The following is a 12,153-nucleotide window of genomic DNA, read 5'->3' as shown; positions in this document are numbered from 1 at the left end:
CTATACAATACTATACAATAATATACAATACTATACAATACTATACAATACAATACTATACAATACTATACAATACTATACAATACTATACAATACTATACAATACTATACAATACTATACAATACTGACCCTGGTCATTAGGAAAGTTCGCACGAGATGGACCACATTTTCCCATTTTAACTTTAGAAGATTGTCACAGGAAGAACTTTTAAGATAGGCATATGATATTTCATATATCTATAGTTCAACTAATCTTGTTTCGATTAACAAAAGTTTTGAAGCATTTAGTCGAGGGCAAATTGAGGCTAACGAGTCATTTACATTTTGTCTCCTAATAACACCTTCCAAGCATACTATAAAAGCTTAAACATGTTTAATCGATTCATCAGATCTCACTCTTTCAGAATCCAGAGAGAAGAGGGAAATTTTTTCACTAATTGAGGGAAAAATGAGGCTAACAAGTTATTACTAATTTTTGAATTATTTTTGAATAATAGTGTCTATCAAAGTATCCTCTGACCTAAAATAGATGAGATTGATGCTCTAGATCGAAGGCTTGCCCAACCGACCCCTTGTTTTCTTCTAATGGAGGGTAAAGTGAGGCTAACAGATTATTTTTAATTTTGAAATTATATTTGAATAATAACGTCTATCAAGGTATCCTCTGACCTAAATTACATGAGATGGATGCTCTAAGTTGAAGGCTGGCCCAGCCAACCCCTTTTTTCCTTCTAATGGAGGGGGAAATGAGGCTAACAAGTCATTACTAAGTTGTGAATTATATTTGAATAATAACGTATCCAAGTATCCTCTGACCTAAAATACATGATATGGATTCTTTAGGTTGAAAGCTGGCCCAGCCGACCCCTTTTTTCCTTCTAATGGAGGGGGAAATGAGGCTAACAAATCTTTTCTAATTTTTGAATTATGTTTGAACAATAACGTCCTTTAAACTATCCTTTGCCCTGGTATACATGAGATGGATGCTCTAGGTCGAAGGCTGGCCCACCCATTTCCTTCTAATGGAGGGTAAAATGAGGCTAACAGATCTTTTCTGATTTTTGAATTATGTTTGAACAATAACGTCCTTTAAACTATCCTTTGCCCTGGTATACATTATATGGATACTTTAGGTCGATGGTAGACTCCACCTACCCTTTCTGTCTTTTGATGGAGGGTAAAATAAGGCTAACTATCAAGGTTGTGTTCATTGCATTTCTTGTTCTACTGCTTCTTCGGACTAGCCCTTCAATTTCAAATTGTTTCTGCCTAACCTGTATTCATTTGAGAGGTAAGATTGAGGCTAACTCCTGCTTATTGTAATATTTTATAAGTGATAGTTTTAATGTTGGATGCTTTTATTTTCTTTATATAACTCCACTTTTGACCCTTTTGAAAGCCACTTATTATTTTCAAAATCGCACATTTCAAAACTAATTGCACTGCTTTTTTTGAGCCTTCTCGCCAGTTGTACTACCATGAAGAGGTATTGATTTAAATATTGGAGTTATTCTGCAGCTTGACGTAGAATTTTATTCATTAATGCATTAATCAGCTTACATTAAAGCTTGTGGAAAAATGTATATTTATAATTTGTTTAAAAATATTTCCTTGCGTTTGAGATGTGTCAAGCAAAATAAAGACTTCCCTTGTAAAATTTCTCAAACAGTTCCATTTTTATTATACTTTATAGTTTAGAGTCTAATTTGGCATGATATCAGATCATGTGGTATTACATGGCCCCATGGGTAGCATTGCCAGAGCAATTGGCCAGAGAGCTCCATAGAAGTAAGGGGCCTACTCTAGCCAACAGCTCTAGAATACATTTCCTTCCTCAACTTCATTTTCTTCATCTAACTGCTGCTGCTGCTCAGCAACTACTTGACAGCTGGCACAGTGACGTTTTTCTGCGTAGTGTATCTGTTAGCCTCAATTTTGCCTCAAGGAGGGAAGGTAGCCTCAATCCAACCTCACATAAGTTTCGATAAAGTCTCAATAACCTTCGGGCTACAATTACAAGTTTTATAGTGGGTCTATAACATGTTTCCGTACATTAAAGTTAAAATGCGGTCAAATTCTTTATTAGCCTCATTTTAGCCTCCTACAAGTAGACTCGGCGATTTCTGAAATGTTAAGCTTGAAGAGGATGAATACATTTTTATTGTTGACATATTAGATAGTCACAATACCGAACCATCTCGAAAATATACACAAAAGTATACTTGTTAGCCTCATTTCACCCTCTCAAAAGGTGGTTAGCCTCATTTTCACCTCGAATAATTAAAGCTTAGATCTCGATCAAGTATAATCACTATGGATTATACTTGCAACTTGGATATCATGGACGTAACACGAGAATGTTCTTTTTTGAAAATAATGAGTAAATTCGTTAGCCTCAATTGTCCCTCGCAGTTCAATCACTCCTACTGAGTCTTGTGAGTGAGCTAGGAGGTCGCCGGACATCTCATTTTTAAGCCGTATTAATTTTCTATACGCATACAAAAAATTAAATGCAAAACTAAAACAGAAAAGAAATTACGGATGTTTTACATTTTTTTTCAAAAACGAACTTTTAGGGGTGTTTCTAATGATCAGGGTCTACTATACAATACTATACAATACTATACAATACTATACAATAATATACAATACTATACAATACTATACAATACTATACAATACTATACAATACTACACAATACTATACAATACTATACAATACTATACAATACTATACAATGTTATACAATGCTATACAATACTATACAATACTATACAATACTATACAATACTATACAATACTATACAATACTATACAATACTATACAATACTATACAATACTATACAATACTATACAATACTATACAATACTATACAATACTATACAATACTATACAATACTATACAATACTATACAATACTATACAATACTATACAATACTATACAATACTATACAATACTATACAATACTATACAATACTATACAATACTATACAATACTATACAATACTATACAATACTATACAATACTATACAATACTATACAATACTATACAATACTATACAATACTATACTATACATACTGATGGTTTTTGAGAGTAGCTAGTAAGCTGAGTTAATATGTGCGCGAAGGTAGGTCTCTCTTCAGGGGACTCAAGCCAACATCTCGTCATTAGCTCATACCTGAACAGTATTAATTGGGTAATTAATTAATTGATCAGTTAGTCATTAATAAAGTGATTTATTAGCTATGTGACTTTAACCTTAACATCTTGTATGGACAATTTAAGCGAGACAAATGCAATATTGCGGTATAATAATGATATTATAGGATACAATTAGTCCCATTGCCTAAACAAATTCTCAGATCCTAAAGCAAATACAAAGAATAGTGAGAAAGTAAAGAAGTCTTACAATTCAATGTTACAGGAGGGTGGCTTTTGTAACCGATACCCCGTTCTCACATTCTCCATGGTTTCTGCATTGTTGTACCCAGCGTAGGGCTCGCCCCCTAAGGTACAGATCTCCCATAATGTGATCCCGTACGACCAAACATCGCTTTTGGAGGTGTAAATGTTGCCTCTTAAACTTTCTGGTGCTGTCCATTTTATTGGGATTTCTTTTCCTTCTACTCGTTCATAAAACCCATCTGAGGGAGAGAGATTTATCATTATTTAATATTGAATATTTATCCAGTCTATTCAATAATACGAACCCGAATCGTTCATAATATCTGGAATCAATTTAACCATTGGTAGCCGAGTAAGTTTAAAAACGGATGATCATGAACAAAAGAGAATGTAAGTGTTACAAGCGTTACAAGCGTTACAAACCGTCGCTTATTTCCCTAGCCAGACCAAAGTCTGTTATCTTTAACACGTAATCTCCGCCGTCTCCTGACACTACTACATTCCTTGCGGCCAGATCACGATGTACAATCTTGGACAGAGTTAGTTAAATGTAAAGCCTGTAAAGTATGTAAAGTATGTAAAGTATGTAAAGTATGTAAAGTATGTAAAGTATGTAAAGCATGTAAAGCATGTAAAGTATGTAAAGTATGTAAAGTATGTAAAGCATGTAAAGTATGTAAAGTATGTAAAGTATGTAAAGTATTATTAAAGGTTTATAAAAACTGCTGCTCTAGGCTTGTTAGATGTTTAATCGCTTTTATTGCCAGAATGTATAATACTATTATAATTTTAAATAATATTGGGTTGTTTAAAATATAAACGTTATATCAAGTTACCTGATTTCTGCCTACATAGTCCATCCCATCAGATATTTGCCTGCTAAATTCTATAATATGCTTAGACTCAAACGCTTTTATCGGGTTTTCAATCTGCTCATTAGGCATTAAATAACCATCTGACTTCATCTTTCTTGCTTCCTGAAATGTGTATCATAATTCATAGTTATATTCGAATAACAAGTCGTTCAGAATAACAAGTCGTTCAGATTATCATTTAAAAAAAGTTAGCCAAATTGTATCAAATACCAGTGTTCAAAGCTCACGTGCCACTGTAACAACTGTAACAACTGTAACAACTGTAACAACACGTAACAACTGTAACAACTTACTATAAGAAGCTTATCCAAACTACCGAACGCAGCAAACTCAATGACTAAAGCCAGCTGATCAGGTTCGTCCGTGTAACCGTATATTCGCAGTACGTTACTGTGAGATCTCAACTGCGGGATTATACATTAATAATAAACTCCCAGAATATTGAACCCCGTTTCACTACCCTTACATTTGGATATTCGAAGGAAAAGTTTCGTTATATTAAAGTGACAATTTCACGTTAACCGCACATACCCTCATCATAATGTCACGTTAAAGCGTTAACCGCACATACCCTCATCATAATGTCACGTTAAAGCGTTAACCGCACATACCCTCATCATAATGTCACGTTAAAGCGTTAACCGCACATACCCTCATCATAATGTCACGTTATATTAAAGTGACAATGTCACGTTAACCGCACATACCCTCATCATAATGTCACGTTAAAGCGTTAAACGCACATACCCTCATCATAATGTCACGTTAAAGCGTTAACCGCACATACCCTCATCATAATGTCACGTTAAAGCGTTAACCGCACATACCCTCATCATAATGCCACGTTAAAGCGTTAACCGCACATACCCTCATCATAATGTCACGTTAAAGCGCTAACCGCACATACCCTCATCATAATGTCACGTTATATTAACCGCACATACCCTCATCATAATGTCACGTTAAACCGCACATACCCTCATCATAATGTCACGTTAACCGCACATACCCTCATCATAATGTCACGTTAACCGCACATACCCTCATCATAATGTCACGTTCTATATTAAAGTGAGAATGTCACGTTAACCGCACATACCCTCATCATAATGTCACGTTAACCGCACATACCCTCATCATAATGTCACGTTCTATATTAAAGTGACAATGTCACGTTAACCGCACATACCCTCATCATAATGTCACGTTAAAGCGTTAACCGCACATACCCTCATCATAATGTCACGTTAAAGCGTTAACCGCACATACCCTCATCATAATGTCACTTTAAAGTGTTAACCGCACATACCCTCATCATAATGTCACGTTAAAGCGTTAACCGCACATACCCTCATCATAATGTCACGTTAACCGCACATACCCTCATCATAATGTCACGTTAAAGCGTTAACCGCACATACCCTCATCATAATGTCACGTTAAAGCGTTAACCGCACATACCCTCATCATAATGTCACGTTAAAGCGTTAACCGCACATACCCTCATCATAATGTCACGTTAAAGTGTTAACCGCACATACCCTCATCATAATGTCACGTTAAAGCGTTAACCGCACATACCCTCATCATAATGTCACGTTAAAGCGTTAACCGCACATACCCTCATCATAATGTCACGTTCTCGTCTCAAATCGTCCTCTCTCCTCATCCTGTCTATACAGGGTTTAACCTCTTTAATAGCGATATCAGTTCTCTCACCCGCCCTGGAATACAGCTGGTTAACTGGTGGTGTAAATACATAGTGCTACAATAATAATAATTGACGTGGCATTGGGAGGTAAATAACACGTGACTATAACATGTGTGATGTGACCTCGAAAGTATTCTCTAACATGTGACCTACCTATCTTTAAAGGCAGTACAATTCTCTAACATGTGACCTACATGTGACCTACCTATCTTAAAGGGCAGTACAATTCTCTAACATATGACCAACATGAGACCTACCTATCTTTAAGGGCAGTACAATTCTCTAACATGTGACCTGCCTATCTTTAAGGGCAGTACAATTCCCTAACATGTGACCTACCTATCTTTAAGGGCAGTACAATTCTCTAACAAGTGACCTACATGTGACCTACCTATCTTTAAGGGCAGTACAATTCTCTAACATGTGACCTACCTATCTTTAAGGGCAGTACAGTTTCCTCGTCTGACAATACCGAAGTGACCTCCTCCCAGGGTAACTCCTGGGTTCAGTGTAAAGTACTCCAACTTGTAGGGGTCCATGGGGATCTTTTCTATCTGCGAGTAAGCTCCTGAAACAGTAATATTGTTACTGAAACAGTTGTTACTGTAACAAGACTTAATTGTGTTACACACCTCCTTTTTAAATACTGTTCATAAAATAGTTAAAAAGAGTTGTAATGTAAGTTTTAATTTCTCCCGAAGGTCACTGAAAATTACGCCCTCTTCTGATTTTCAAGTCTTCCCTGTTACCGACCACATCTCTCTCTCACCTGTTCTACAGCACATAGCTTCTCCAAACTTGGTCTGTGGATGTCTTGCCATGGCAACGCACGCGCAAACAATCCATATTATAAGAACGAGAAGTGCTATTCCAATAACAGCCGCTACAATTAGAGTCATTCCAGATGATGTCTTGGCTGAAAAGTGGGAAATAATGTTTTATAGTGTATTTCGATAAAAGTGGTTTGGTATCAAGTTATACATGTCAGTTCAGTAATTACACTTTTCAATACGTTCAGTTCAGTAATTACACTTTTCAATACGTTTGTACTCGCTTATCAGTTACTTATCATTACGTTGATAAGACTTGCTTGTTTAACCGGTGCCGTGGTTGTGTGATGTATAAATCGGAGAAATACGTGGCTTATAAGCTTGATGAAGTGAAAGATGATGCAGCTGAATGGATCCGGAAAACTCTTGGGCTTGCTAAAGTAGATCATGTTAACGCGTGTGCAGCTCAGAGTTTCAGTGGTAAAAGAGAAATCTCCAGGGAAGTCATGGCTCAGAGTCTTAACGCTGCGTTAAAAGTTATGTATAGACAGTCGTTGTACATTAATCAGCTAGAGAAATATAATCAGAAATTGCACTCCGATGTAATTGACAGTCAGGGAACAGTAGTTGTATTGCAGAAAGAGCTGCTAGCTGCCAAAGACAAGCAGCTTGATGACTTGAAATCTGTGGTTGTAGCATCAGTCGAGGATACTGTGAAATCAGAGTTGAAGACATACAGCGCCGCAGTACAGGCATCAAAAACCTCAGCAGCAGGTCCTTTGTTGGATTCGGATAGAAACATTTTGAAGAATGTCATCAAGGATGTTGTGGCAGAAGGAGACCGAAGTCGGAATCTGATGTTATTTGGTATTAAAGAAGAGAAAGGTGAGCTGTTATGCGACAAGGTCGCTCAAGTGTTGTTGGAACTTGGCGAAAAGCCAAAAATAGAAGCTAGCAGAATTGGTTTGAATAAACCCAAGGATAAGAAACAAGTGGCTGACAGACCTGTTAAGGTGACTTTGACGAGCTCCACAATCGTGCAGCAGATTTTGACTAGAGCAAGGCATCTCCGTAGCTCAGAACTTTTCAGTAAAGTCTTTATCAGTCCAGATAGGTCTCCAGAGGAACGTGCCGAACAGCAAAAGCTTGTTTTAGAACTCAAGAAGAGATCAAACGACGAGCCAGATAAGAGACACTACATAAAAGGAGGCAAAGTGTGTAGTGTGGACAAAATTGTTGTTTGAAATGTGTTAAGACAGAGTTTTGCTTGGATTTATGGATTCCTGGTTGGCTAAGATTTTAATTTTTTTTGATAAGCTTCTAAATCATATTCGTCTTTCAACACAAGACTGTCAGTCTTCTAGAATTTTGTTTTGATTTGTGTATTAAGCTGATGTATTTAATCTTACTTCCAGGTCCATAATTTCGTGTGGAGTATATTTTTAGAGTTATTTAGGTTTTATATTAGCAGATTTAGGAATATAATTATTGTATATTATTGTATGTATAAATTCTTGAGTAAACATTAACCAGTAAACAAAGCTGGTTCCCAAACAAACAAACATACATTCTTAATTGTAATATTTGAAAGTAGATGTAAGTGTGACTTTTATCTTTTTACAATCTTGTATTATGGATACAATAAATAAAATAGTTTTTAAATGTTATTAACTCTACAACTTACGCCAGGCGAGTTCTGTGATAGGAGAAGTTCGGTTTCTTGGTTCTATTAGGCTGTTGGAGGCTGTACATTTCGCTTTCTTCAGATTATCTTTCAATGAAGCGGACAAAACTACTTCGTTCTAGAATAATGAAAATGATTAATTTAGTTGTTTGCTAAAAAGCCGTAAAAAGTATTCATCAGAAAATATGCAAATACTAAGGATATTTATAATAGTTTCCCTCTACAGTCTACAATAAACAGTTGGACTGAAAAATGGGTGAAAACTAGTCAATACGATAAATTAAATTGTAATGTTTCTGTTTCTGTTTCTGTTTCTGTTTCTGTTTCTGTTTCTGTTTCTGTTTCTGTTTCTGTTTCTGTTTATGTTTCTGTTTCTTTATCTGTACTTACTTCTTCCTTTTCATCTGTCCTCACATCATAAGTGCCTATAACCGTCGTCGCCTTCTTTTTATCGATAGCAGTTATAGTAACACTTTCTATTGGGTAACCTTTGACAGTGCAGGTTACACTATTAAAATCAGGGGCTTGCTGCAGTTTCGGAAAATCCAGAAAGGGGGCCACAGCTGAAAGACGTGTGTTACTTATGTAAGAAATTAAACATCCGCCAACGGTGCATACACTTCCAAGAAAAACGTTACTTTATACGTTTAAAACAAAAAATAAAAAAACAACGTTTCAGGCGAAGTTGAAATAAAGACACACTAAATGCTAATTGAACTCAAGTAATTACGTTACTTACCTTTGATAGTTATGGTATACTCCTTCTGAACATTTCTCTTCCTGGAGTCATCGCCTCCCATACTGACTGTCACAATAATCTGCTCATCATTAATGAAACCCACGTAAACTTGGGATTCTATGGTAACTTTATCGTAGGGATCGTAACTGAAATGGTTATCTTGTGATGAAAAATTGCAGCTAAACGTTTCTTGATTATTTGATCAATAAAGCAAGGTTGAATCAAATCCCTGGAAGTACCGTGTTCAATATCTTCTTCTGCCTTTTGTGAATATAAAACCATTGGCTGGAATGAAACCAAATTGGAGCCTGTAAAACAGCTATTAATGTCAATAATTATAGTTCCCAAACTAGGCTATCCATTATCGGTATGAAATCTTTTATCTAGATAAACAGATAAAGATTTAGGTTTTATCTAGATAAAACCGATAAAACCGATAATTTTTCTGCTGAAGGCCAAAGCCTAAATGTTTTCCAAATTTCGCAAAAACTAATAGTCGACTTTTATTACTGTTTACCAGTAACCTTACTAAAGTACCACTTCCTTTCTTTTGAAAATATTAGAGCATCAGTTTTCTTCTCCAAGGAGCAGAAGTGCACCAGTTTTCTTCAAAACAGTAGACCAACGGTTTTCTTCTAAGAACAGTAGTGTACCAGTTCTATTCAAAACAGTAGACCAAGGGTTTCCTTCTCCTGAGAACAGTAGTGTACTACCAGTTCTCTTCAAAACAGTAGACCAAGGGTTTCCTTCTCCTGAGAACAGTAGTGTACTACCAGTTCTCTTCAAAACAGTAGACCAACGGTTTCCTTCTCCTGATAACATGAACAGTAGTGCACCAGTTCTCTTCAAAACAGTAGACCAACGGTTTCCTTCTCCTAAGAACAGTAGTGCACCAGTTCTCTTCAAAACAGTAGACCAACGGTTTCCTTCCCCTGAGAACAGTAGTGCACCTGTTCTCTTCAAAACAGTAGACCAAGGGTTTCCTTCTCCTGAGAACAGTAGTGCACCTGTTCTCTTCAAAACAGTAGACCAACGGTTTCCTTCTCCTGAGAACAGTAGTATACTACCAGTTCTCTTCAAAACAGTAGACCAACGGTTTTCTTCTCCTGAGAACAGTATAAACGCACTAGTTCTCTTCAAAACAGTAGACCAGTGACCACCGGTTTTCTTCTTTTGAGAGAAGTAACGCACTAGTTCTCTTCAAAACAGTAGACCACCGGTTTTCTTCTCCTGAGAACAGTAACGCAATAGTTCTCTTCAAAACAGTAGACCACCGGTTTTCTTCTCCTGAGAACAGTTATAGTGCACCAGTTCTCTTTAAAACAGTAGACTAAGGGTTTCCTTCTCCTGAGAACAGTAGTGCACCTTTTCTCTTCAAACAGTAGACCAAGGGTTTCCTTCTCCTGAGAACAGTAGTGCACCAAATACCAATCCTTCTCGAAACAGTAAAGCATTTAAAGTGATTCAGTGAACCATTTTCTTATCCTGTTGATAACTTGGAGCAACAGATTCCTTCTCCTGAAGACAATGTTTCACTCCCAGAACACTTACGGAATTCAATTGAGTGCCCTGCCGGTATTTCTTGACTCTTGTTAACAGTAACATGCTCGTTCCCGTCTCCAGAATGATTATAAGGTAAAACGCCAGCACCCTCAAGAGAACAATGTCGATAACCTTCTCTGGATTTCAACAGTTCATACAGTTCTACAGTTCCAAAGGTATACAAATGTAAATAAACCTCTTAAGCTCACATCTAAGTAAACTACCTCTTCTATCATACTAGAAGACGTTTGGGACTGTTTCTTGGATAATTGGGAAGGCAAAAACACTAATATTTCTTTACAATTTTACGGTATTGTGGCAGTATTTTCGGTAATATCTAGTGAAATTTTATACCGATAAAAATATGTTTTATCTAGATAAACAGATAACTTTTTTAAACGAATTATCGGAGATAATTATCGGTTACGATTATCGGAGTGGATAGCCTATCCCAAACACGAACCTATATTTAAAGGATGGGTTCAAGGATTTGTAATCATCGCTAGTATTGAGAATAGTCTCCCCCACGTAAGTTTCACTGCACTCACGATTACTGAACAGCATTGATCCAGAGCTGGTTCCGGTTGTTGCATCCCCTGGTTACGAGAAATTGTGTCAGGCAAAGCAGTTTTAGGAGTTAGATAGTTATTCGATTATATGACAGGACATTTATAAAATGATGTTGGCGATGATAGAATGCAATAAAATATAATATGATGATTATGTGTAATCATAAATTAAATAGTTTATTTAATGAAAACTTACATGATATCTTCTCATGCGGGAAGACGACCCCCATGGCGACCAAGCCTACGCAGCTGCCTTTTACTACGGTCAGCTCTTTCTCCAGCTGATTGGTGATCTGATAAGCGGTAACATTCGTACCCCCTTCTGTATAAGCATTCCGCGAAGGTCTGAAAAAGAGGGACATACTGATACTGTGAGGGAGGGGGGGGGGGGGTGTGGGGCCTGATACTGTGAGGGAGGGGGGGGGGGGGGTGGGGCCTGATACTGTGAGGGAGGGGGGGGGGGGTGGTGTGGGGCCTGATACTGTGAGGAGGGGGAGGGGGGGTGGGGCCTGATACTGCGAGGGAGGGGGAGGGGGTGGGGCCTGATACTGTGAGGGAGGGGGAGGGGGGGGGTGGGGGCCTGATACTGTGAGGGAGGGGGGGGGTGGGGCCTGATACTGTGAGGGAGGGGGAGGGAGGGGGGTGTGGGGCCTGATACTGTGAGGGAGGGGGGGGTGTGGGGCCTGATACTGTGAGGGAGGGGGGGGGGGGGGTGGGGCCTGATACTGTGAGGGAGGGGGAGGGGGGGTGGGGCCTGATACTGTGAGGGAGGGGGGGGGGGGCCTGATACTGCGAGGGAGGGGGGGGGGTGGGTTGGGCCTGATACTGTGAGGGAGGGGGAGGGGGGGT

At 38.0% G+C, this 12,153-nt stretch overlaps 1 protein-coding gene across 5 annotated transcripts in view; it reads right to left on the bottom strand.

Annotated features, from left to right (window-relative positions):
* LOC134822467 (mast/stem cell growth factor receptor Kit-like) overlaps window positions 1-12,153 on the bottom strand; it is a 63,884-nt gene that overhangs the window by 9,180 nt on the left and 42,551 nt on the right. For all 5 annotated transcript variants that reach the window (XM_063833565.1, XM_063833566.1, XM_063833567.1 and 2 more), the window contains 13 exons: window positions 11,501-11,649; window positions 11,199-11,331; window positions 9,194-9,339; window positions 8,845-9,017; window positions 8,455-8,572; window positions 6,770-6,916; window positions 6,433-6,568; window positions 5,911-6,013; window positions 4,583-4,693; window positions 4,251-4,391; window positions 3,838-3,943; window positions 3,419-3,653; window positions 3,088-3,187 (listed from right to left, as the gene is read on the bottom strand). In XM_063833565.1, coding sequence (XP_063689635.1) covers window positions 3,088-3,187; window positions 3,419-3,653; window positions 3,838-3,943; window positions 4,251-4,391; window positions 4,583-4,693; window positions 5,911-6,013; window positions 6,433-6,568; window positions 6,770-6,916; window positions 8,455-8,572; window positions 8,845-9,017; window positions 9,194-9,339; window positions 11,199-11,331; window positions 11,501-11,649 — 1,798 coding nt within the window. The remainder of the gene's footprint in view (window positions 1-3,087; window positions 3,188-3,418; window positions 3,654-3,837; window positions 3,944-4,250; window positions 4,392-4,582; window positions 4,694-5,910; window positions 6,014-6,432; window positions 6,569-6,769; window positions 6,917-8,454; window positions 8,573-8,844; window positions 9,018-9,193; window positions 9,340-11,198; window positions 11,332-11,500; window positions 11,650-12,153) is intronic.

The sequence above is a fragment of the Bolinopsis microptera genome, chromosome 10 (genome assembly GCF_026151205.1).
Source record: "Bolinopsis microptera isolate Bmic1 chromosome 10, MBARI_Bmic_1.0, whole genome shotgun sequence".
NCBI lineage: Eukaryota > Metazoa > Ctenophora > Tentaculata > Lobata > Bolinopsidae > Bolinopsis > Bolinopsis microptera.
This window is presented reverse-complemented; position numbering and strand designations above follow the sequence as displayed.